At 52.6% G+C, this 24367-nt stretch overlaps 10 protein-coding genes across 10 annotated transcripts; 3 read left to right on the top strand and 7 right to left on the bottom strand.

Moving 5' to 3' along the window:
- The first annotated feature begins 274 nt into the window (after positions 1 to 274).
- Positions 275 to 1027, top strand: BD324DRAFT_624088 (hypothetical protein). The gene has a single exon (XM_022015659.1). It carries the CDS (start codon positions 338 to 340, stop codon positions 935 to 937), a length of 600 nt encoding a protein of 199 aa, XP_021871980.1. The 5' UTR covers positions 275 to 337; the 3' UTR covers positions 938 to 1027.
- Positions 1028 to 1178: 151 nt separating this feature from the next.
- Positions 1179 to 4498, top strand: BD324DRAFT_413107 (eukaryotic translation initiation factor 3 subunit 8 N-terminus-domain-containing protein). Its single transcript, XM_022012716.1, has 9 exons — positions 1179 to 1570; positions 1625 to 1722; positions 1774 to 1865; positions 1916 to 2175; positions 2229 to 2438; positions 2489 to 2827; positions 2875 to 3057; positions 3105 to 3895; positions 3967 to 4498. The coding sequence occupies exons 1-9, from the start codon at positions 1322 to 1324 to the stop codon at positions 4442 to 4444; spliced, it is 2700 nt and encodes an 899-aa protein (XP_021871979.1). The 5' UTR covers positions 1179 to 1321; the 3' UTR covers positions 4445 to 4498.
- Positions 4499 to 4513: 15 nt separating this feature from the next.
- Positions 4514 to 9440, bottom strand: BD324DRAFT_624085 (lethal giant larvae like, C-terminal-domain-containing protein). Its single transcript, XM_022015658.1, has 11 exons — positions 8528 to 9440; positions 8297 to 8465; positions 6415 to 8245; positions 6169 to 6366; positions 6074 to 6116; positions 5669 to 6015; positions 5508 to 5613; positions 5216 to 5451; positions 4950 to 5148; positions 4775 to 4895; positions 4514 to 4720 (listed from the first exon to the last, which is right to left on the bottom strand). The coding sequence occupies exons 1-11, from the start codon at positions 9121 to 9123 to the stop codon at positions 4667 to 4669; spliced, it is 3900 nt and encodes a 1299-aa protein (XP_021871978.1). The 5' UTR covers positions 9124 to 9440; the 3' UTR covers positions 4514 to 4666.
- Positions 9441 to 9548: 108 nt separating this feature from the next.
- BD324DRAFT_650530 (hypothetical protein) lies at positions 9549 to 10162 on the bottom strand (the record flags this gene model as incomplete). Its single annotated transcript, XM_022018163.1, has 3 exons — positions 9549 to 9741; positions 9794 to 9885; positions 9992 to 10162. The coding sequence occupies 3 exons, from the start codon at positions 10160 to 10162 to the stop codon at positions 9549 to 9551; spliced, it is 456 nt and encodes a 151-aa protein (XP_021871977.1).
- Positions 10163 to 10448: 286 nt separating this feature from the next.
- On the top strand, positions 10449 to 12040 carry BD324DRAFT_412943 (hypothetical protein). The gene is made up of 4 exons (XM_022012715.1): positions 10449 to 10838; positions 10974 to 11166; positions 11226 to 11555; positions 11674 to 12040. The coding sequence occupies exons 1-4, from the start codon at positions 10734 to 10736 to the stop codon at positions 11865 to 11867; spliced, it is 822 nt and encodes a 273-aa protein (XP_021871976.1). The 5' UTR covers positions 10449 to 10733; the 3' UTR covers positions 11868 to 12040.
- A 136-nt stretch (positions 12041 to 12176) lies between these two features.
- On the bottom strand, positions 12177 to 12824 carry BD324DRAFT_412871 (hypothetical protein). The gene has a single exon (XM_022012714.1). It carries the CDS (start codon positions 12667 to 12669, stop codon positions 12214 to 12216), a length of 456 nt encoding a protein of 151 aa, XP_021871975.1. The 5' UTR covers positions 12670 to 12824; the 3' UTR covers positions 12177 to 12213.
- Positions 12825 to 16019: 3195 nt separating this feature from the next.
- Positions 16020 to 18764, bottom strand: BD324DRAFT_624054 (hypothetical protein). Its single transcript, XM_022015657.1, has 7 exons — positions 17789 to 18764; positions 17620 to 17738; positions 17222 to 17567; positions 17033 to 17174; positions 16876 to 16979; positions 16710 to 16816; positions 16020 to 16657 (listed from the first exon to the last, which is right to left on the bottom strand). The coding sequence occupies exons 1-7, from the start codon at positions 18373 to 18375 to the stop codon at positions 16119 to 16121; spliced, it is 1944 nt and encodes a 647-aa protein (XP_021871974.1). The 5' UTR covers positions 18376 to 18764; the 3' UTR covers positions 16020 to 16118.
- BD324DRAFT_624052 (hypothetical protein) lies at positions 18752 to 19827 on the bottom strand. The gene is made up of 4 exons (XM_022015656.1): positions 19756 to 19827; positions 19597 to 19679; positions 19180 to 19541; positions 18752 to 19125 (listed from the first exon to the last, which is right to left on the bottom strand). The coding sequence occupies exons 2-4, from the start codon at positions 19632 to 19634 to the stop codon at positions 18869 to 18871; spliced, it is 657 nt and encodes a 218-aa protein (XP_021871973.1). The 5' UTR covers positions 19635 to 19679; positions 19756 to 19827; the 3' UTR covers positions 18752 to 18868.
- Positions 19828 to 20459: 632 nt separating this feature from the next.
- Positions 20460 to 22242, bottom strand: BD324DRAFT_624051 (NADP-dependent oxidoreductase domain-containing protein). The gene is made up of 7 exons (XM_022015655.1): positions 22016 to 22242; positions 21582 to 21814; positions 21494 to 21523; positions 21302 to 21445; positions 20991 to 21247; positions 20771 to 20924; positions 20460 to 20713 (listed from the first exon to the last, which is right to left on the bottom strand). Exons 1-7 carry the CDS (start codon positions 22110 to 22112, stop codon positions 20600 to 20602), a joined length of 1029 nt encoding a protein of 342 aa, XP_021871972.1. The 5' UTR covers positions 22113 to 22242; the 3' UTR covers positions 20460 to 20599.
- BD324DRAFT_600435 (Rad9-domain-containing protein) lies at positions 22231 to 24349 on the bottom strand. The gene is made up of 6 exons (XM_022013918.1): positions 24251 to 24349; positions 24129 to 24199; positions 23642 to 24068; positions 23239 to 23591; positions 22381 to 23199; positions 22231 to 22338 (listed from the first exon to the last, which is right to left on the bottom strand). The coding sequence occupies exons 1-6, from the start codon at positions 24282 to 24284 to the stop codon at positions 22315 to 22317; spliced, it is 1728 nt and encodes a 575-aa protein (XP_021871971.1). The 5' UTR covers positions 24285 to 24349; the 3' UTR covers positions 22231 to 22314.
- Positions 24350 to 24367: the final 18 nt, after the last annotated feature.

Genomic DNA, 24367 nt, shown 5'->3' with positions numbered 1-24367 from the left:
CTTGACATCTTGTCAGGATTCTCCTCTCAGCAGGTGTATACGTTCCGGCAGGTGATCGCGGCCGACTGAGCGCATCAGTCAGCTTCGGAGCCACTAGCTGCCGATGTGGGCAGAAGGTGGCCATAGGATAGGTTGAAACTCGGGGCGAGCCCTTGAAGCTCCCTGCCTTCCTGACGCTATCCGGTAACCAATGGGAATGTAGAACATCTGGTTCCGTCCACCACTCGGGCTCCGCCTCATTGGAACGCAAGTGACGTTGAGTCCTTACGGCTCGCCTCGGGGCTCTCGCTCTACTATCTCACTCTCCAATAAGAAGGTTACTTGGACGTTTCATCAAATGAAAGGTCTGCGCGAGCCTCCGTGTATCAATCTTCAGGATTCTGCTCTTCTACCCAAGCAAACATTCCTTTCATACCAAGGGTTGTCTCAAGGCTCTGTGCTTCGGGCGATGTGTCGAGGTCACATGGAAGGCGCTGACGGCGGTGTCTTCTCATATCTGTTTGTTTTCAACCCACATCAACGCAAACTTGACGACACATTACGGACCACACTTTTCAAATTTAACATCACGGACAAGTCATTTAAGTCAAATCCCAGCGAAATGACCACACGAGCGTGGTCGGAACACGACCCAAAGGCTTGTATTTGCCCGCCCGGCTCGGAGAGCGTCACCGATGCGGACATTATGAGACGTTTCGATGACCACTATTCTGAATACGAGTCGGCTCGAAAAGAGGGGAAAACCGATATGGAGGCTAGTCAGACGCTGACAGTCTCAGTCTGGCGATCTATTGCGAAAGATTTCATGTGCAAGCAGGGTCATTGTACCCGAAGGCGGGGTACTGTAGCAACCTGGAACCTCTGCTCGAGTACTTGGGCAAAGTCAGCCGTTGACAAGTACTCTCCATCTCAGAGCGAAGGCAGTCATGACCAGTGAGGCCTGATCTCGCTTCCCCCCTAGATCGTGTCACACACCCCTTGGAGCTTTAGAGTCGGCATCCCGCTCGAGGTGACAGTATCTATGCATGATGTGCTTGAGGAGTTCAAAATGTGCCACCAAGCCGCCGTTGCCACGAGGTTCTCTGATTCTCTCTCTCGGCGATATTTAGACTCATCCGAGGATGTGGCACTTTTTGGACCAGGGCTGCCCCCCCTGTAGCTCTCACCGCGAACAATGAAGTTAACCAAAATTTCTAATAAAGGCTTTGGAACAGACATTGTGATCGCGTCGAGCATCACTGTGATAGTGTAGGAGAGTGGTTCAGTCGACACCAACTACTCATTCACACAGCTCGGAGCTACATATCACTCGAGTTCGATCATGTCGTTCTTTGCAAAATTGGGGAGCAGTGGCTCCGACACTGACTCGAGTTCGGATGAAGAAGAGATCCTGTCTGGATCCGAAGGAGAGGAGCAGGATGAAAAGCTCAAGGCGTCTTCCAAGAAGACTAACAATAAAGCGAGCATGTTCTTGAGGAGTGACGCAGAGGACAGCAGCGATGAGGATGATAGCGATGAGGACAGCGATGAGGATGAGGACATGAGTGATGAGAGCGGGGATGGCAGACAGGTAAGTGGCCATACCGGCGACGAAACAAGGCTTTGCCGCTGATGATGGGTACAGCGTCTAGCGAATAGGTTCTTGAGGGGGGCGGTGTCAAGTGATGAGGATGAGGAGGATGAAGAGGACAGGACAGTCGTCATGAGTGCCAAAGACAAGCGGTGAGATCTGATGCCGGTCTGTCTTTGCGTTTCAGCTGACATGGGTGTAAGATTCGCGGAAATGGAGCAGGCCATCCACAACATACAAAATGCCACCAAGTCGGCTGATGGAGCTGCGAATGACTGGGTCCTTGCAAGCAGCGGTATGTGGCTTGATTGGCAAGCTCTTTGAACCCCGCTGACCTCTTTGCAGAGCTCGACAAGTTGAATCGATTCATTGCTCGGCACCAAACTGCCATGGTCGCATCTCCTATCCCCGCCGCCGGTCACATTCCTCCTGCGTTCCTTCGGACTCTGGTGGAGCTTGAGACGGCAGTCACATCGACCATCTCCGCGGAGAAGGGTGCGACAAAAAAGATGGCACCTGTCAAGGCGAAGGCTTTGAGCGGGATGAAACAAACTCTGAAGAAGAAGGCAAAGGAGTTTGAACTTACCCTGGGCCAGTATGCCGCAGTGAGTTGGCTGTGACACCTTGCGCGCGCCGAGCTCGTCTGACATGTCGTCAGGACCCCGCTGAGTACACCGCGGCGTACGAGGCCGCCAACGTCGCGCCTTCCGCTCCAAAAGCACCTAAACGTCCAGTGGGTGCCCCGCAAGAGGGACAACCGGACGATGGCGATTTCATGACCATTGGTCGTGGTGGTCGTGCGCTCAATCTCACCGCCGATGGCGTCTTGCGTACTTTACGCGAAATCGTTGAGCAGCGAGGCAAAAAGGTGCGCTCAAAAATCCAGGAGCCGTCAGATCGCTTGCTGATACCAAGCAGAACACCGACCGTGCCGAGACGATCAAGATCCTCTCCAAGCTCCTTGAAGTATCAGCTACTACCTACCAACGCATTCGGGTATACCTCGCTTTGATACCTGCTCGACTCGACTACTCTCAGAACCTTTCGCACATGCCTTTCGATTCTCAGGTTGCTTGCCGTACCGAACTGCAAGCTTTGATCACACTCCTCCTCAACGAGAAGGACTACGTTGTGCAAGACACCGTAGAGGAGTACGATGACACCGTGGAGAGAGAGCCTGAGATTAAGGATGGAAAGACTCAGCGATTGGGCGTGCGAGGCAATCTGATCGGCATGCTGGAGAATCTCGACAATGAGGTGAGGCACCACGCAGATGATAGCGGCCCGAGCACTGACAATCACAGTTCACCAAAACTCTTCAACACACTGATGCTCACGAGAAGGGAGCCGATTACATTGAGAGATTGAGGGAAGAGGTACCAATCTACACCACCATTGTCAAAGCTCAGATACTGTTTGAGAGGGAAGGATGGTCCGACGCGGTGGCTCGTGCCATCATGAGGAGATTGGAACACATCTACGCCAAGGTCAGCGAGCGCCTAAATCAGCGCTATCATGCTAATTGCGTCTTCAGCCCGATGCCATTGTCGACCACTTTGAGAAGGCGGTCAACCAGGATACCAACGGCCTCACATCTTCCATCACACCACTGCACTCTCAAAGAGACGCTAGCGCTTTGGTCCACTCACTCGCAGTCTTCATTTACCAGTCTGAGGAGCCTCTTCTTCGTGCTCGTGCCATTCTCGCCCACATTTTCAGCCACGCCACGCACGGCCGATACCACCAGGCTCGAGATTTGTTGCTCATGTCACATCTCCAAGACACAGTCTCACATGCCGACGTCCCTACACAGATCCTTTACAACCGAGCTGTCATGCAGCTTGGATTGGCCGCGTTCAGGCGTGGATACATCTCCGAGTGTCAGACTATCCTCTCTGAAATGTTTTCCACCATGCGTCAAAAGGAACTCTTGGCTCAAGCCGTTCAACGTTATGGATCTCAGCTCACCCCGGAGCAAGAATTGGTCGAGAAGCGACGTCTCTTGCCCTTCCACTTGCACCTCAACATTGAGCTCCTGGAAGCTGCCTACTTGACGAGCTGCATGTTGGTCGAGGTGCCTCTCTTGGCTTCCGTGGACACTGAGGAACAGAAGCGAAGGGTGTCGAGCAAGTCATTCAAGAGACTGTTGGATATGGCTGAGAAGCAGGCTTTCATGGGACCTCCTGAGAACACGAGGGATCACATTGTTAAAGCTAGCAAGGCTTTGCAAGCTGGAGATTGGGAGCGTGCGAAGGAGTTGATCTTGACAATCAAGGTCTGGACGTTGCTTGACAATGCAGCAGAGGTCAAGGAGATGCTTGGACAGTGAGTCATCAAGCCCTTGCAGCCCGCGAGGCTAGCCAGCCAGCCCTTGTTTCATGCTGACGCTGTGTAAGAAAAATCCAAGAGGAGGGCCTGCGGACTTACCTCTTCACCTACTCTCCTCATTACGCCTCACTCTCCCTCGACTCCCTCGCCACTACCTTTTCCCTCTCACGTCAACGTGTCGTTTCCATCATTTCTCGCATGATCTACACCGACGAGCTGCAAGCGTCCTTGGATTCGATCGGCGGAGTCGTCATTTTCCATCGGGTCGAACAGACCGAAGTTCAAAGATTAGCCCAACAGCTCGCAGAGAAAACTGTCAGCATAGTGGAGCAGAATGAAAAGACTCTCGATATCAAACTTGGTACTATGGGTCAAGAGCGTGGAGCGGAACGGACAGGAGCTGGTGGAGATGGCGCTGGCGGTCGAGGTAAAGGTGAGCGAAGAGGTGGAACTAGAGGAAGCTATAGAGGTGGAGGCAGAGGCAGAGGTCGTGGATTCCAATCTGGTCTCGGAGGTGCCATGTCGACGAGAAGGGTGCCAGCTTGATTGTGTTTATAGTCAAGAGATGATGCCATGCAGAGCAGTGATTAGCAGAGCAGATCGAGTGAAACGAAGCCACCACCAAAGTTATACATAGTGCGAAATATCTTTTCGTATCTTACTGTACAACAAGCACAACGTTTGATACGAGGACTGATCCTCACAGGGGTCCCGTAGTCCCATCCATCAATCTCACTGCAGTCTATGCCCGAATCAAAGCCCGAAGATCTAGAGCAGCTTGCCGAAAACACCTTTAGCTGTGCTCTTCGCCGCCTCTTTCATCTGCGAAGCTCGTCAGTCGTAATATCTAGGACAAGGAATGATGCCCCGACTCACCGCTGCATTCCGAGCAGACGTGAGATAATTGCCCGCAGATACCTGAACATTGTTCATGGAATCATTCAGACCATCTAAAAAGGTGCCCCGTTCTTCAGCTGCGCGGCGCATTTCAGAATACCTTGAGGCAGCTCAGCGCAACTGTACATGCGGATGGAACGGAGGCGAAACTCACGCATCTTCTCGCTCCCGGGCATCTAAGATCGGATTCTTCGTCTTCGTCACGGCCGTTCGCTTCGGCAGAGTATTAGATGGTAATGATGGCGTCGGCTCGGGTTTCGGCACGGCTTTAGCTGGCGGTTCGCCCCATGATATCAGAGGTCTCCGAGGAGCTGGAGGTGGAGGCGGTGGTGGTGGTCTAGCTGGTCCAGCGACTGTACACGGGATCAATGGGATCAGCTGATGTGATAGACCCGCAGCAGTCATCTCTTCCGTACTCACCTATACTATCGAGTTGAGCGCCAGTCAGAGGTCCGGCGCCCCACATCCAGCCAAAGTAACTCGCCGAAAGGGGTTGAGGTTGAGCCGGGATAGCGTGCTTGACGGCGCATGGGTCTATACGCGGCGGGAAGGGTTTGCGGAAGTGGAAAAGGGTTCGAAGATTGATATCGAGCGGCGAGGAGTGCTCTATGAAGTCTCCTGATCGATCGTCCATAACAATACGACCGATGGATCGGCTAGGACGAACATTCTCAGCTATTGGAGGCCAAGGTGCTAAATATGTGGCACTTACGGGTTATGACCATAGTACAGATCCAATCGAGTGACGAACTCTAAGAATGGGAGGCTGTAGAATAATGCCGTACCTTTTGTAGTAAGTCCTACGAGGATCTTTTTGCCTGAGAAGTCATGTTAGACCAAGTGAACTGGTCGACGGGACGCGGAGGCGCTCACCATGCCGAGTGATGTAAAACGCCTCTGACAACTCTTCGTCATCCAATTCAACCTTTCCAACTTTGTCACCATTGAAGTTGACAGCCACTCGAATACTCTTTCGCGATACCGCGATCCAAAGGCAATGCGGGGGCACATCTTTGGCTTTACCCTCTGGCCCGGGACTCTGAGCGGCCTTCATGGCGTTGGATAGCGCTTCGGCAGTAGCTGACATTTCATTTCCGGTTAGTGGATCGACCACAAAGGACGCGATGGGGTTGGCGAGCGAATCGTTGGTGAAAGTTGGTGGCTTGGCTTCGACCATCCATTCACCGAGGACATTGACCAATGTGTAAATCTTGGTCATTCTGGGGATTCGAGGGTCAGCGGGCACTGTCGAGGGGAAAGAAAGATGCGATAACTGACCCCTTGGCATACGATACCACCAACCTAGGTCTTGGTGTTGAATCTGTCCAGAGGTTCGATGAGCTGGACCCAAATAATGTATCTTTCCAACCCACCTGTGCCTAGACCAGCCACGACCCACTTCAACGCCGCGACAGGCGACGATTCTCCAGGTACATTCTGCACGTTGCCCTTCTTTTTCTTCTTCTTCATCGTTACTCCTTCGCTGTCAAAGCCTTCTCGCAGGATGACATCCGGCCCGCGCATATCCACGATGGCGAGTGAGTTGTTCTCGTATGACACTGCGATAAATCCTGGAGCGAGACTAAGCACGAAGCAAAACCAGACCCCATCACACTCACCTATATCAGACACTGCACATTTCCTGGCTTCGCCCCGTTTGAGAGTAATGATAGCGACTGGTCGGAAACCATCCATTGAAGTCTTTGCAAGATGTCCTATCTCTGTGATCTCTTCCACGTAGCCTTCTTCTTCTGCCGAGTCTGGCAGATTCATCCTGGGGAAGTATCCTCGCTCCTCGTCGTCATTCAGGTCCTCTGTGTCTCCAGCATTCTCATCCCCGTCCTGAAATTTCGTGACAATGACTTCACCGGTCGTCATGGTGATGGTGCATTCCAAAGCTTCACGAGCCAAGTGGACCGAGGCAATTCTAACTTTGGCTCGATCGGTTTTCCATAATTTGGCAATCGGTAAATGGGCGACGTCCGAGTGCTGTAGGATGGACCCAAGGGAGATTGTCAAATGAGGTAAAGGTCCAGGGTATTCGAAACGTAATGGTGTAGGTAACAGGAGCAGATGAGGTGAAATGTCCCAGAATCGGACGGTGGCATCCGGATGCCAAGTCATGAGGACACGGTAGTTCTCCATCTTGGCCACTTTGACTTCGGGAGCTCCGTGAGATTGCAGATCAGGAACTGCCATGCCTCCGCGCAAAGGCAGCCTGGGAACAAGCTCGTCGCCCATTTGCTCAATCGTCCACGCGATAAACCGTTTGAACACGGGCGTTGGCAACGAATGGAGCTCGCAGCCCATGACTGTCATGTTACCTGACCAAAGGGAGGATGGATTTCTATAACGTTTCCGCTCCTTGACCTTTCGCGGTCCTAGAGCTGAACTACCCCTAGACATGAACGAGTCGGGCGTCGGAACTCTGAGCATAGGAGACGCCGCGCGAGCAGATTGACCAGACGGAGTTCGAGCCATATTGGGAGTAGTCGGAGATAGGTTTGGTGATGACGGCGCGGAAGATGACCAGGGAAGCTTCCAGCCGCCAAGACTGGGGGAAGCTGACCTCGGACTGGCGGATCCAGCGCGAGTCATGGGAGCAGGTGTCATCGCTACCAATCGCTCTCCTTCACCGGGTTGTACATAATTCTTCCTACCAGGTGACGGAGGCACGATACCAGATCTCGGTGGTGGGAATTTGTAGCATTCGATACCTCGTTCAGCGGTTGGACCTGTAGTTCTGGAGAGCTTCGGATCGGGTGTCAGAGAAATTATGAGTGCGATTGGGTCGTGTGAAAGGGCAAAGTAAGGTGACGATCTAGGCAAGAGGACGAAATCCTCAGGAGGTGTACGCGTGACGAAGTTGGATGTCCCGGTTGCCGCTAGCGAATCCCGGAAGGCGTACCTGTCTTGTAAGGGAAGACTTTCGGACTGCATGACGCCCTTGATCTTTGGTGGGGGAGGAGGGGGAATATACGCTGGGAATTGGATGATATTGATTCCAGGTGGTTCTCCAGGACTTTGACCTCCAAGTATAAGCAAAAGGGTCTCTCCTCTTTCAGCATAATCGACCGTAGCGTTGGATAGCGGCTCGCCAGCGGCCTCGGTACCCTGAGCGGCGATCAGAGCCTTGAGTGAAGGTTGGTCGGGGAAGGATGCCCATGCGAGCTTGAAGATTGGTTCTCGATTCGCCGAAACTGCTGAACCCTTCTCTTGTCGTTCTTCTTTCGACCTGATCTGGCTGTCTAAAACGCCAGCAGAGAAGAGCTCATCGGCATCGGTCACGTTGACGTCTTCATGGGTGATGGTCCGGACCATGAGCGGTTTGTCAGGTTCCGCGTAGGCCCAAAAGGCCATACAGCCATCCGAGTGACCGACAGCGAATAGCAGTCCGTCGGGTCGCCATGCGATACAGGTGACGCTTGGTGCGCGTTCGGTCCAGAGTTGCTGGAGAGTTGTTCGTTAGAGCTCGGTTCTGAAAGAAGATGAAACGCTCACATCCGCATCATTATACGTCCCGCCTCCTGGGGCTCCTGGGGGCAGAATCATTTCGAATGTCTTCTCTACGACCGCCTTTTGGATGTTCCACGCCACTACGCCTCCTTCATAGCCTATGAGCAAGATATTGAGATCCCTGGGGTTCATAGCCATACAGGTACCCATAGGACTGGGGTGCCAGGGTAACAACGATCAGTCTTCATGCTTGTGGGGTGATGTTGCACAACTCACTGGGGGGCATTTATTCCTCGCCTGCTTGGAATACCACTCCTTATCATCCTCTGCTCATGTTGCATCCAGCAATTCTCAATCTTCCAATTACCCAATATTCTCCTACTCAAATCCCACGACAAGGTCGTCCCGTCCTTCATCGTGACGAAGAGATGAGTATAGCTCGGCGAAGGCTGTTCGACAGCTGTGATGGTGCCCCAGAGCGTGTAAGAACCCTCTTTGACCGGCAATGGAGGGTTCGTCAATGGATTGGTGTGATCGCTGATGTGTGAGAGGGAAAACGTATGCAGCGTATTCGCTTCGTCAATGACGATCAACCTATGATGACCTGGATGGAAGAGTAAGAATTTGACAGGAGCACAAGCCCTTCCAGATTCCACAGGAAGACTGAACTGAAAGGCAGAGTTCCCATAAACGTGGACGATACCAGAAGAGGTTCCCACGCCGAACAAGCTGAGGACAGGGTCGATAGCGATAGCCGTGACTTCGCCAGTGAGACCAAGGGTCCGTAAGTGTCCATAACGATAGAAAGAGATCTCTCGCAGGTTCTGTGTAAAGTCCCTATCGGGCGGCAGAACTGGAGCCTTCTTGAACATGGTAGATAGTTTATCAGTGGTCCAGGACGGTCAAGATTGTCGGGGGCTATATTTGGACGGGATTGAAAGGTGTCATCTAGGCTGGGCGATCCCCCAGTGCCGTAATTGAGCTGCCTAGAGAGTGAGTGTGAGGGACAGTCGCTGCTCCCTTGATGTTGAGACTGTCTTATGTGGTCGTGAAAGTATCCAGAGAGAGTTTAGTACGAACGATCTGGACAGGTGAGTCCACCGAATTTGAACATTTTCTTGGTAGGCTATTTTCGAGATTCTGAGAGACGCGCCCTTGGATTGGCGCGGGACCCGAGACACACACGAGAGATGGTGGGGGGCAGCTATGAATGGGACATGCATGGGTCATCTCGAAGCTTACGTGCACATACAGTCCAGTACATAGGGGAGGTCTAGTGATACAGAGCTTTATGGACCTATATGGACAAAATCGATCCCCTCTGATTGAGGGAGCCTGGCCTCGCATAGCTTTCACCGCCACCGCCACTTGACCCACTCGCAAGTGATAATCGCTTCATCTCAGTGCCAGCTTGAGAAGCAACGGCCGTAGTTCCCTCGCTCGATTCACCGTATGGCCCACTGACTGCGGTGGTAATGGTATCACTACCACTTCTCAAGTTCGTCAAAAGAGCTGACTTTGGAGAGGGTCAGTCGCACTCACAACCAAGGTGATCGTCTCCAGAGCGCTCGCTTGCGCATGAACACCTCGAGCAGGACTAGACCGGTGATACCGAGAACGAGGAGACCTCCTATCTGTGGAGTCGAAATCAGATTCAAAGGCATGTGATGTGCGGCAGGATAAAGTGAGGCGGGCGGAATGATGTGATGCTGGAGAAGGCAAGTCCTCTCTATCACTCACCACTGAGCCTGCAGCGACTGCTGCTTGGTTGCTACCACCGATCCGGGGCTTGGAATCGGGGCTAATCAGAGGTATGGCAGGGCTGCTGATGCTGTTGATAGGCGTTTGGGAGATTGGCCGGAGCACAAGCTGTGAAGTAGACTCATAGGTGGCAGGCGAGGTCGCCGACATGCTGGCGAACTACCTCACCCGTCGATTGACACCTTGACGGTCGAGTCATCAGAGAGTGACAGACTGCGCTTGGTTTTTCGAGTTTGCTTCCCAAGAAGGGAGTGATCGCCGCTCGCTTAGCCAACCTCATTGTATCCTCAGAATGATGAGAGTCAAAGGCCAAGTGCCACACTCTCCGTTGTTGGCCACAATACCATACTGTACAGTATACTCCAGTATCGGTTTACCATGCGACCCGATCGACCGATTCTCACGATAAACTTCCCCTGATTCGGGCTCTTGCTCGACCAAGTCGTTGGGTGTGGGAAACACTGGGTCGATGTATTGGAGGTTGACCATGATTTGAAACTCTAAATATCGTGGCTCGGGTCTGTGGCTCCCACGCCTGAGACGAGGATGTCTGATCAAGAGCTAAAGACCCTTCCTTTGAACTTTTGAAGAGCTCAAGGTGGCATGTCCATTCAGCTGATATCCCTTATAAGACACTCCGGCCATGGCGGATTGAAGAACAGACTGTCACAGCTTCCCACACCCTTGAAGCTGAGAAATCGTCCGTGATCCTAGCTCGACCATGAATGGTATAAAATGCTCGGTCTCATGTCCTGTCCTGGGTGTGTTTCTTGCCACACACTCATTCTCGCGTATTACTGAACGATATCAGCTAAGAGCAACTCAGGTGAGCGAGAGAAGAAGTCTGTATTTCACATCGTTCCACTCCTCTTGGAGCTATTCAGCACGGTGTCTATCGTAACGACTGGCATTCCCAGGCTGACAAAATCTGTGTTGCTCTGTGGGCATTGCCACACTTCAGCCCAGAAACACTTACAGGCAGCCAAATACTCACCACATCATTTCGCACAGGAAGAACACGGGAGCGATGTCAGAAGGCTCATCAGACGAGGAGGCGCAGCGTTTCGTTGCCAATTATCCGCTCGGATCCTCTCCAGGTCTTGGACCGGTCACGAATGAAAGCTCCGTTGGGGCGTCTCCGGCGACCTCTGAAGGTGAGTAAGACGTCAGGGCCTCGGTTTTGTCATCAATAGCTAAGCACTCGCGCTTGCAGTCGGAGAACGTGCCAGTGAAGCTTCTGAAACTTCGGACGTACCGGTAACTCGATCGACGGTGCAGATCACGGAACCCGAACAAGGATACACCTCGAGTGCCAGCAGCAACCAAGCATCTCACCAAGGTGACGAAGAAGCTCTCCTGTCTCGAAGCAGACGGGGCCAAGACGAAAATGTCTTGAGCCCTCTCGCCGCCCATGGGTGCGCCTCTCAAGCAGTCTCTCAAGGCGACGATTCCGAGACGGATGGATCCTATGCCAGCGGTGTCGACAATCGGTTCTCAGTCGTTCGTGAGGGACGAACCCAGGTTGCAAAGCCAAGTCCTTCAAATGGTGCGTTAATTGCTGTGCTGTGATGTCTTTGTTTTGCTGACCTCAGCTGTAGTCCGTAAAACGCCAAGGGGTACACGACTATCAGCTTTGAGTCAGGTCGAATATGCCGACGCACGTGAGAATCCCGGATCAGATTCTGAATCAGGCCATGAGCATTTCGAAGACGCTCACGAACAGCTTGTAAGTCGACCTGAATACGGAAAGAGAAGGGGATCGAGCGTGTCGTTGCTGACTAACTCCACAAGCCGTCTTCTGAAGGCGAGGAGACCAAGTGAACGTTCATTGCTCACAGATTCGCGCTCAGCATGAGCTTGGCCCTTCTAGATTCACTAGGCTTCGCGTCCATTCCTTGGATCGACCATAAGGTATGCCATTATCATACACGTCAGCCCAGCACATGCATCGTGTTGCCGGTTTTTGAGAGACGAAGAGTCTGGGGTGGAGAGAGAAGATCTTTGAGCATCTGGCCTCTCGTCCCGGACGACTCTTCAGTCGCTCGTACTTATTATACATCTGCTATTTCGTCGGCTGATTCCTTTGTCCGGCGTGTCACGACCGATCAAAGAATTCCGACGCCGTAGTCCCGTGCACAGCTCTCCAAAAAAGGTCGGTTTCATGAGTCGGTTCCCAGGCTGGTTCTTAGTGCTTTTCCATGTCAACCGGTTTTGGGGGCCGTTGCCGCTGCAGCTTCTCCATTCACAGCCTTGTTGCCTAGTGGCCATCTTCCAGCTGTGTGCCCCTCGACAGGTCCGTCAATAGGACTGGGATCCCAACTGTGTCCTGTAGACGACGGTGAGACGGGATGATCGTGTATCTTCGCCAAGCGGGACAAGACGGCTGTGGAAGTGGGCGAAGGGTTGAATCGAAGGAATTGGGATGAAGTCTGGACGGGAGGCGTAGTATGAGAATTTTCCGCGGACGGCACAGCTACGTCGGGATGCGAGTGATCCGCCTGGTCAGGCGTATCAAATATCCCTCTTTGGACGGCATGCCGTGGTAGTGTCTTTGGCGTGGAAGGTGTAGTCTCCGGTGTACCGGGCATTGGTAGCGGTGAAGGTTCGAGGACAGCTACCTGAGGAAAAGAGTCAGCCTGGTATTCCAGATGACGCATCGTTCGGAAACCCACCCCGTGGGTGTAGATCGAATCTGCATCATCATCCACTTTGGTAGTCTCAGATCCATCGCTCTCTCTTCGCCGCCCTGGGAATATGAGGGATCAGTCTGTGAGAAGGCTGAATGGGTCTTCATAGACTCACAATCGCCCATTCCTCCCATTGCAAATTCTACTCCTTCTTTGCCCCCTTGCATAGGTCCACCTTTACCATATGCCCCTTCTTGTCCGAAACTTGGATACACATCTGCCAAGGTCCCTCGACGTCTCTCAAAGAACCTCCTTCGCTTTCGTCTCCATCGGATCAAAGCCCAGATCACGGCTCCGAGAACGGCAAACGCAACGAGGGTTCCGATCTGGCAAGCGACAGCGAGGGGAGCGACGGTCGATGAACATTTCAAGAATGGATGTCAGGTGATAGAGAGCAGGTTTGACACGTATGGACAGCGAGAGCGCACAGGTGAAGAAGATACAGCAGTCAGCGCAGCTCCTTCCTCATACACGCGCCGACGGCGAGCGGCCGACGCCGCTAGCCACGACGTCGCATACCATACTCACAATGATCCCGACGGTCGCTCCGGTCGTCAATGTCGTGGTGACCGTAGCACTGCTCCCACCCCATGTGGGTGGTGAGAACATTTCATTGCCTGTATCTGTGGATCCCCCTTGCGTTTCCAATGATTCTGTGTCGACAGGCGATCGGTTGGCATCCGTAGCGATGCCCACAGTTCGGCGAGTCGGCCGGGAGCTCGAGGTGCCGATCTCAAGAGGGGAAAGGAACATGATAGATACAGGCGCAGTAGGAATTTTTGACCCCACAAAGATGTCGGACGAAGGTTGAGATGGATGATAGACCGTTGAATTGAAATGAGTTGATCCAGATCCTTCGTCCAATCGAGTCTATATGCCAATGCCAGAATTGCAACTGCCGCTGAATCTTTCTAAGGGGCTCTTTGCAAGCACCGACTCCCCGCCTGTATCAAGCTAAAGAAAGCAGAGCACGCCAGTGTATGTCACCTTTTTTGCTTCTCCCGAACCGCTAGTTGGCTGATGAGGGCTTCTCGCCTAGTAAAGGTTTGTGCTCGCTTCCAAAGGAGGATTGATTCCCTTGCTTTTTGGAAGGACTGACCCTCGAGATGCTTCTAGCTGTCAGGCACTGTGATTCGTCCGCTGTGGATGAAGGATATCAAGTGTGCCAGTGTGCCAGTTCAGCCAGGATCGACAAAAGCCCATGGAAGAATGCTTGGTGCTGCCTGCTGCTGCCTGGTCTGATGTAGTTCATTTGGGCTGGAACTGGGAACTGCCACATTTGTGTCCGCCACTAGCGTCTTTTTTTTTTTTTTTTTTTTTTGGTTCTAACCTATTTAGAGTTGTTTACATTTTAGACTTTTTTTATATTTTTTCTGCAGTGGCACCTTTTTTTTTCTTCTCTATCCGCTCTAAGGCCATCCTTTGTGGCGGGGGCATGGTGGCACCAACCCTCTGGCGTCTGGCGATTGGCATCTTCGCTGCACCTATCAGGGCCGCGCAAGAGGTAGAGAGGTTCATTAGCGACCCTCGGTCTAGCATGGATTATCAGCTACCCGGTTCCTGGCAGACTTGCACACGGAACTTACAACCTGAACTTCTTGGTCGTGATTTCATTCCCATGTAATGTGTGAGTGGCGTTCACAGAGGCAGACAGACGATTTGATTTCATTAAGGCTGAATCGAGGAGCATAATCGCAGCAAAAGCGTAGCAAGCGGGAAAGTCACTTGCTCGCTCGCTCGCTCGCCCGGATCATGGTCATGTCATGAGGTTTCTTTCCAACGGCTACAGACGGCGATGACCATGACTCTCAAAGTCCAACTGCTTCACCGCCGGCCACACCTGAAATTACGAGTTTAGGGTCCAATTTGAGGCATGTACAACGCGTAGACGGCAAGGAGGAGGGCAAAGGCGTAAATGTCGCTCGGTGGAATACATTGTATTTCCTCCGCTAGAGGCACGATGATTTACACAGGGGGCCTTCTCATGCAGAAGCACATGATATAGTTGGCTGGACGTGCAGAGGTACACGAGTCCGTGCTTCGAGCTCCGTTTCTCGACGTTTCGCCGTTTGGGCGCCCGGCGTTTGGCGTTTTGGCGTCATCTCCTCCTCGCCCGTCTTCACGATAGCTGCCCCTTTGACCGCGTGGTCATTCCTGCCTCGTCGGTAGCGAAATCGTTAAACGTCGTGACGACATTTCTACGCCTCAGCTGATTTGAAAAGGCCTCAGCCTCCTCGCCTTGCCAGAGTGTCCAGCACGTCTTTCTCCAACATCCGACAGTTTATTCCCATCCGCCTGCCTTTCTCCATAGCTGGGGTCTTGGCTCGGCTTGCGCTGAGCCAATGGGTTACGCAACCGCACTGCGCGCATCGGCAGAACTCGATACGGTGATGAGACCATGTATACGATTGACATCCAGGTCCACGGCCGTATCGAGCCTCAGAGTCTGCAGGCTCCGCGCCAGTAGCGATATGCTTTGCTTCGGTCTCTTTGCGTTTTCTCTTTTGACCCGATGACTGGAATGTCGGCGTTGGGTCATCCGCCCCGCTGTGCCCTTCGATCGTATGCTCGGGCTCAAGTATCTGACCTGACTTGTCCCTTGTCCTGCCCTCCTTAATCTCCACTTTCACATCCCCTTGCAGATGATATGTCCAGAGACAACCATATCGATAACAGATGGAACATTCACACGGGTTTAGAGGCACAGTGGGTCGAGGAAAGGAGAGTCGGATTGAACCACAGTGGCATGAGGCAGTCACGAGTGGGGCTTCGGGATCGTTACGTTCGGATGGCATGGAGCAGTGAGGGTCGATCAGAGTGTATCAGAGCGATCACAGAATCGAATTTCGTGCGCAGGACGCGAGTCAAGTTGACTCGACGCGAGGCGTTTTGAGGGCGTAGCGGGACACCGAGGAGGAAATTTACGACGCCAGGCTGGCTATCACGCGAATGACCAAGGGAAGGCTCCAGTCGACAATTGAAGAGCGTGCAGTCGGTGAATGTGACTTTGCATGAACCCTCTGACTCACTGTCGCTCGTGGAGCCGCACTGACAGGAGGACATCACATGAGGACCACTTTGGTCCTACTTGACGTCCGTCAGGCATGGTGGCGGGGAACGGCGGGAACCTGTCGAATAATCCGTCAAGTGGAAGTACACGGAGTCTAAGATCAATCGAGTCGACGAGAGACTTGACCCAGAAGACTTCCATGTCTGATCTGGGGAAGTGACCTCGGTGAACGCATGCCTTCGCCCCCTTTCCACCCGCTCATCCGCTAGCCTGCCTCTGGCTTTTCTAAGTCTACCTCATCAATACTGCGAGTCAATTATGAGCGTGCATGAGATCTTTACAACACTACGGTGGGATCATTTATGCCTGACAATGTCCGATGATATGAAAATCATGTGGTGAAGCTGGCTTATTGCCCTGTTTGGCCCTCGCCTCCCTGCCCATCTTCTCCATTCTGCCTTGACCAAGTCGGGTCGTAGCTTGGTGGTAACCTCTCCACCTCATCTGACACTCTACCGGCATCCACTTCTTGAACGAGACCTCGATCACCTGCTCCAAGGGGAGCTCGTCGACGTCGCCGATTGGGAGGAACGGAGGACGATCCGACGGACCCGGCAGGTTTCTGCTCGTCTGATGCGACATTTGAAGTGTCAGATTCCGGTGACGTCGGCGCATCAAAGGCATTGGCAAGACGGAGTGGGCCGTTTTGGGCTGGTGCTGCAATCATAGGTGCCAGGGCAGGCGGTGATTGACGAGTATTGAGAGAGGTGCGAGATGTTTGCCCCTGTACAACAGTGTTCACCGGAGACGAACCCGGTGAAGAAGTGTTGGCGCGGCTGGACTCGATCTCTGCGAATAATGCTGCCTGCTTCTCAGTCATGGCTGCCAGTGTACTCGTGTCTGTACCACTTGAACTTGAGCCGATTGGTGTCATGTCTGTCGCTGCATCTGCGGACAAGTCAGAAGGAAGGAGGGAACGCCCCTTGAAGATTCGACTCACTAGAATGTGGCACTTCGGTCAATTGATATGTCCTCAAGTCAGATTCCTGGCTTGAGTAGCCTCCCCTGTTATCATCGACCTCAAAAGCGTCCGCGCCAGCTTTATGTCTAAAGTGTTGTCAGCCTCAAGTGAAAAGATAGCAACATCCGTCGAACACTAGACTCACTCGGTCAGAGGCGTTGGCTGAATTTCCTCTTGGCGATGTCTTCGTTTTCGATCGAAGTACCAGAATAGTCCAGCAATCAAGGCCAAAGCGGCCACCCCGCCGGCCTGTGTGATCATCAGCACGATACTTATGGCACACAAGCGAAGATTGGATTCACCATCCCACCGACAATCGCGCCAACATGTGATTTCGACCCTGTCTGATGTCCCGCGCCGGATCCGGAATCATTCACATTGCCTCCGGACGTGCTACTCGTACTATTTGAGCCTGAATTGATGGTACCGGAAGAGAGAGTGGTACTGCTACATTCAAATCAGCCTGGCAGACTGTCTAGGCGTGAACTCACTCGGCAGAGATGAATGTCGCGTAATTGAGCCCGTAGATGAAGCCACGCGGGGAGAGTTTCTCTACCGTAATGGTGTGATCGGTGTCGGGGTCGAGTATCCTGACGTATTGAATAACGTTGAGTCCATACCACGGTGATAAGCCTTCGCTTGGCTGAACGATCGACTGGTTAGCTGGAGGGTAGGCATTCGAATCCGCCGTATTCTGAGCTGCAGGTGACGAAAGCGAGACGGAGTAATTGCCATCTACTGGTGAAGCGTTGCCATATAGGATGACGACGGAAGTGTTGGTTGGCACTTGGAAGGAAAGCGTCGCATATTGTTCAGTCGTCGCCACTTCGATGCCAGCTTTGAGACACCACAATCAGTCGAGTACGTTATGGGCATGATGGCCACTCACGCTCAGTATAAGAGATATTAGTGACACCCCAGGAATCCGTAGTTGTACTTATAGCTTGATTGATAGAGAAAGGCCCATTGGAGCCGTTGACGAGGAGCTGGGACGTCTTGATACTGCCACTACGGCCAGCACAGGTCAGCAAGATCGAGCAACCGCCTGATGGGCTCACTTCAAAGGCATTGAGACTGTGAAACCCTCAAATGTGAACCTTCCACTTCCCTTGTAGGCCAGCTCGGCACTGTGCCAACCTGTTCCCAGATTCTCCGCCACGTTAAGGTAATCCTGAGAAATGTCCGACCCGCCCTCTGCGTACTCGTCAAAGTACGAAGAATTGTAAGGGCCGTAATTCTGTCCATTCACCGTGAGTTGAGTGGATCCATAACCTCCGACGGGTGGATCGTTGGGATTTGCGCGACCTCCTCCAGTAGGTCCAATGTAACCCAACGCATAGATTGCATCTCCTTGAAATTGGAAAGAGACGAGTGCTGATTCTTGTTCTGTCCAATGAGACGAAACGCCCTTTCCGACGATCAGATCGCCCTTTTTCAATGAGTTGAGAGAGGTATTGGTGTATTCGCATGTCCACGACGTGGTGTTATCGAGGCTGGTCCCATTCTCATCGTAGAAAGGTCCAACCTCGATGGGATCTTCATAAACTATCAAACGAGATTGGTCGGTGTAAGTGAGGTTGTAGAGGGCCAAGGCAGGGTGAAGGAGGAGGAGTGAGACGAAAGTCAATGATGGAAGTGAGCTCATGGGAGGCGATAGGCCCGGTCGCCTCGTGTTGAACAGTCGGAACGCGAATCTTCGAGGCGATGTTTCGAGACCACGAGCCAGCTAAATTGATCGGATCGCGAGTTGAGACGCTGTTCCTAAATCTACAGATGAAATGCTGATGATCTTGGACTTGTACTGATTCTCGCCCTTGGGTTCACACCTCCATTGAATGTTCGAGAGTCAATAGACCAATTATCACCCACTGAGGGGAGATCATCCACCAGATCCCATTTAGCAGGCGAGTTTCAAAAATAAACTTTTCAGGATTCGGTTCCATCGGCGATGACGGCGGTGCGGGCGACGAGCGACAGTGGAGGGCAAGTGGAGCGTGGCGGGCAGAAGACAGAGAGGCAAGCGGTACATGCATCGAATGGCTACATGAAAGATGGGTACGTCCGACTCATCACGTGTGACAGAGGGGTTAGATGCTAGTAATGGCAATTTAAGGGATCCTCAGTGTAACGTTCGCATGCTACCCCCTCGCGCTGTATGGCAAATCCATGAATTCGCCAAAGGGACTGATAGTGAATTCTGCTACGATATCCGATCGAGGACTGTGACTGGGTCCGAAGCTAGCACGGGGTCTGTCCCAAGAGTCGGGCGAAGAAAGGAGGGGCAATGGCGGAGGGAGATCCAGATCAACATGACTTGGAGGCCTCTGAGGTGGAGGTCGGTCCAGTCGCTGTCGTCTTTCCCACCCTAGACTCATGGAGATACGTCGAAGCGTCCCTTGGATGGTCGGTTGTCTTCTCAGCGTTTGAGAAGGGGCGTGGCGATACCTACCTTCACCTGAGATCTGGGGAGACGCTATGGCTCGTAGAGGTGATGGAGTCGGCTGACTAGGAATTAAGGACGCGAATGTCCCTCGCGCCAATCGTAATTGGCTTATCCTGGTGGCTTTGCCGATGCTCGTTGGATGATGCCCTTGACCAAATGGTAGAGAAGGATTGAGCAAAGTTTCAGACTGCAGCGAATCGTAGCTTGATCCTGAGGATAATGATAATCGAAGATTGGTAGAACCCTTTTCATCAACACTTGCTCGGATTGGCGGAAGAGGTCGAATCCAGGCGATAGGGTTTGGGGACGCAAACGAAGAGCTAGATGAGATGGTGCTGATGGGACGAATGACCAGTCGGTTCTTCTCGCTGTAGGAAGGCGTTAGGCTCTGATCGGAGCGCGGGCTCAAACCGCATGGCTTACAGGTCAGATCTCCGGGATCGGCGCCGCCTTTTGATCATGTAGACGCCTGAGAATAGTAGGACAACAAGGATGAACCAGGCGAACTGCAGCGATGCCAATTTCAGTCTGAGGCCCCGGCTGAAGACGAAGGCGAGGGAATGAGACGACGAAACGACTCACGGCTACCCCGACGATTACCTCTACGTGCTCCTGTGCCCATGTCACGGCAGTCTCGCTATGCGGCAACGTGGTTGTCGCCGTAGGTGGTTGAAGCCTGGGAGCTGACAGGGTCGGCGATCGTCCGGAAGCGGACGTGGACAGGGGATGGGAAGCAATGGTACTTGATGTTCGCTCCGCGGTGTATGCCTCGATCCCTCCGATGAAAACCAGTCGCGTACGCCCAGCTTCGGTATTCATGGAGAATAGATCTGAGAAGACAGTGTCGACCGGGCTCCCGAGCAAGGTCTTCTGAAGTCTTGACCTTTTCAGAAGGATCAAATCACATTAGTGGCATTCGGTGGATTACCATATATGCACCTCGCCTCTCTTCCCCCTAAGGCAATTCAGTTCGGAGTGAACTCTCACCGTCCATTACATTCGCTGATCCCATCGAACAGTGATGAAAGGTGCTGTGAGGGATGAATCGCCATTCATCAATTTCCATCCTTCGGTCTGGGCTGGGTGTGTCCGCCAAGCCGGTACAAGTGATCGGCATGAAATCGAGGAGTTGAATGGATCAGCATTAGTGGTTGATTATTAGTGGTCAGAAAGGTTATCCTTGTGTTGCCTGAAGCGGGTTTGGAGTGAAGCAGATGAGGCAATCTGAAAGCAGATAGCGTTTAAGATACGTGAATGGCCAGGGGCAGTCAAAGACGACCGGTTCGCCAGTCACTGCCTTTGGCCAGCACCTGTCGAATGCATCCTTTTGCGTGGATCTGAGTGCTAGTCCAGCTTCGACTTGGCGTATGGCAGCTGCGCAGCGATACGGACTTGACTGTCGCCAAAGCAATGATGCGACCTCATCTCAAGTTCCCGAGCTCATGCTTCGAACCGTTCTGAGATGTGCCAAAGGATCCTCTGGACGTTTCCGATGGGTTGATCCAACAGGACAAGCTTGATGCCCTCCTTCTCCTTGCATCTACGTAAGCAGTAAGTGAGTGGCTCTCAGGGCCGACTCGTGCCAATTCCAGCTCACCAAGTAAGGCCAATGAGTCCCCCAATGCCTGTAGGGTGCGCTTTCGCCCGCTGCAGTGATTCGATCGATATGCTGTGACGACAAAGGAGGTATGGTAGTGGTCGTCCAGAATGGGGCTGCTTGTTCCTCCATGCGGTAGTCTTTGGTTGTGGTGCTAGCGCGAATCCATCTCAGCTGGACTATCGACGAGGGCTAAACGGTGAAGATGTACTATACTCACGTTATGACGATCCCATTCGTGACCTGTCGGTTCCACATCAATAGTATCTGGCCCTCTGTCTCGCCTTTTACGTCTCGCTCTCGGAGCACACTTTGGACCGCCTCGTCCACAGGTCCACCTGTATGTCGGATGAGAGGGACCAAAGGGCCGAACGACTCAATCTTGATATCGTTTGCTTCGCACAGAGGTAAAAGGGACGGCATGTAATGGGGTCGAGAGTAGGGATGAAACTCGGCCTGATTCACGGCTGGTTTGATCTGTCGGTCCGGGTGAGCTGAAGAAGTTGAACACCTCAAAATGGACAGACCCACCTCGCAGTGATTCAGAATGATCTGCAAGGATTTTGAGCTAAAGTTTGATACGCCGATGGACTTGGCCAATCCCTCTCGCTTGATTTGCTCCATCTGTTTCCACGGTTTCATGACGTCCTCTGGAACAAGGATATCGGCGTGCAGCTGGCATCCTGCATCAGCAAGCCTAAGATATCTTCCCAAAGAACACACCAGGAACATGTCCACATGGGGAACATCTAGCTATGAGCCCATCAGTCTCGCTCGCCCAGAAGATGTCGTCTCCTGTCTCTTGACTCACGTCTCTGAGACAGACCTCCAAGAATCCCCTGGCGTCAAAATTTTCTGGATCACCATGAAAGTCTCCCCCTTTACTCGATAGATATATTTCTTCTCTCTTCTTCCCACTGGCCTTGATACCTTGAGCAGTAAAGGATTGGTTCTTATACCACCAAGCACAATCGAGATGGACAAGATCCTTGTCTAAAGCTCGTTGAACGACATTCGAGGTATCACCAAATGCTTGAGCTGTACCTGGAATCCCAGAGAGTCAGTCATACAGTGATCGGTTCACATCCGCGTATGCGATACATAACGCCTGCTGCAAGCCATCCTGGAGGAAGAACTCCCTTCGCACAGAGAGTATCAAACGGTTTCAATATCGAACAGCACAACCGAGAGACCCGAAATGACTTGCGGTGCCCGAATGACCGGGAATTCAAAGCCAGGACTCACCCGTTCCAAAGGCCAACACAGGTACCTCAGAGCCGTCATTCAGCGTGACCCGTTGCAGGACCCTCATGGGTACTCCGTCGCTGCCCATGTCCAGCATTCTTGCTCACTTGTGCAGGAAGAGAAGCAAGGATATTCCACAGCAGCCTCAGGTCCTTTGGACGGCCGAGGAGACCTCGCTAGTTCGTTTAGCGGCTTCAGACCCATGTGACGCGTAGCTCATACTCGATGCCTTAATGCAATGGATGTGACTATGATACAACACGACAATATAGCATGATTGCAGATGCGTATCATCCTCTCTAGTCATCGAAAAATGCCTCGAACTGGAAAACAGCGTCAGATCAGACCACTCTTATCCAACTCACCTCGCCATGTCCAGACTTCCTCTGGCTCTGTGTGCTCATAAGTGCCTCGTCATCTTCGTCAGTTCCCTGCCGTTGCTCTTCTTCCCGCATGATCTCCTGGAAAATCCCTTGGGCCGGCTCGAATGCCGTGATCTCTTGAGCACCTGCTTGCGATCCACCTTGCCGCCGGTCTTGCTGGTGCTCGTTGGCGGCATATGGACCATTTTGTCGGACTTGCTGGCTCATCGTCAACTCCTCTTCGAAATCTTCATCCTCTGCCTGATCTAGTTCCTGCGCCAGGGTATCCATATCGCCAAGGCCAGATATCTCTAGTAACTCCTGTTGACTCATGACTACTCTTTGACTTCCTGGCAATTGTGATCCTCCAGATTGATCTCTATCTCCATCTCGCTGAAAGGACATTGGATCTCGCATGGAATTAAAGACCACGGAGACATCTTCAGCTCGCTGTCCAGAAGACATTTCCAGTCTGCTTCGTTTCGTCTTCTGCTGCGATACCGAATTTGAGCGTGACGGAGCGTCTGTAGCCGTCCCGTTGACTCCTCGACTGTGACCCATCTCGAGGCCACTGGCTGATGACGAGGTTCGGGCCGGAGGTTGACTGGGCGTCGTGGAGGGCTTGCGATCACCATCTGTACCGGATGTGGCGACGTCCTTGAATGCCTCGCAAGTTGTTGTGGCAATCGCGCAGAAGATCGAGAAATCCCCCTGTGATCCCTGATCGTCACTGAAAGCGGAATTGAGAGTGACCGGTTGACTAGCTTCAGAGAATGCGATATTGAGGCTGATATTAAGCTGTTCGGCGAGATTGAGGGTAGCCTATCCCGGTGAGTCGTGACATCGACCATCAGAACTCACTCGAAACTCCTTCATTGGGATTGTCAGATCCACCCTGTCATACTCAACATAATAGCCTTCCTCAAATTCTCCAGGATCGATTTTGATCTCTGTCATGAGCGTTTGTTGACCCGTATCCCAGCTTTTGATCCTGACTTGGTTCCTCGTGAACATCCATCCGAGCTGGTTCTCGCTTCTTACGCTCAAACCTCCTGCTGAGCCCATGCCTGTAGGCGCAACGATAGCAAAGTGATCCAGCATGTCTCGGAGACTCTTGGCGGAGATGACGAAAAAAGAAGGCGTCGTGTCCGGGTTGACTTCGGCACGTTCAAAATCAGTTGCCGCGAGATGCAGAGAGTGTTTCTTCGTGACACCTGGAGTGACAGTCAGCCGACTCCCGCAAATTTCGTCTTGTCTATCTCACCGTGCTTGCAAACCAGCTTCATGATCAACTTCGCTTCGATTGCCCCAGCTTCGGCCTCTTCCTCATCTTCATAGTCTGCATCATCTTGGGTCTGTGTCCCATTCTCACGGCTTGCGGTAGACCTAGATCGCTGTCTCTTCCGGACGTGTAATGACTGATCAGGATCCACAATCTTGAGGTCGACCCGGTCCACATTGATCATGGAACCGCTCTTCCCGAGTACCGCGAGGACAGACTGCAGAATCCTGTCAGCAGCCCTTGTCGAGCACAATCCATCTTCAGCACTGACCTTTACCAGAAGCTGGCATGTTACTCCCTTTCTCTGCTCAGAAGGAGCTCCTAAAGCCTTGTATCTACAGAAAAAGGATGGACGAAGCTTGAATAGACAGAAAGCGGAACGCGTCGAGTTGGTCACCGCAAGCTCCCACTGATTCGTCAGAGGGTCAACGTCGCTCTTCATTGGCTGCTGAACTCTGATCAGACTTACAAGATCCTTATTGGCATGGATATTGAGGTCATCGCCAAACTTGGCTGCACATTGCAACAACCGGATAAAGTCTGGTCAGGATCAGTGAGTCAGCCCATTAGATGGGGGCATGGTGAACATACTTCTCAAGTTTGGCTCTCTGATGGAGGCCTCCATGGTGAGCAGAGCCCTGGTGTCCACATCTGAAGGATGAGGAGGTCGAGCTGGAAGTGGGAGGAAGGGTGAGATGGGTTGGTGAG

The sequence above is a fragment of the Kockovaella imperatae genome (genome assembly GCF_002102565.1).
Source record: "Kockovaella imperatae strain NRRL Y-17943 chromosome Unknown BD324scaffold_5, whole genome shotgun sequence".
Taxonomy (NCBI): domain Eukaryota; kingdom Fungi; phylum Basidiomycota; class Tremellomycetes; order Tremellales; family Cuniculitremaceae; genus Kockovaella; species Kockovaella imperatae.
This window is presented reverse-complemented; position numbering and strand designations above follow the sequence as displayed.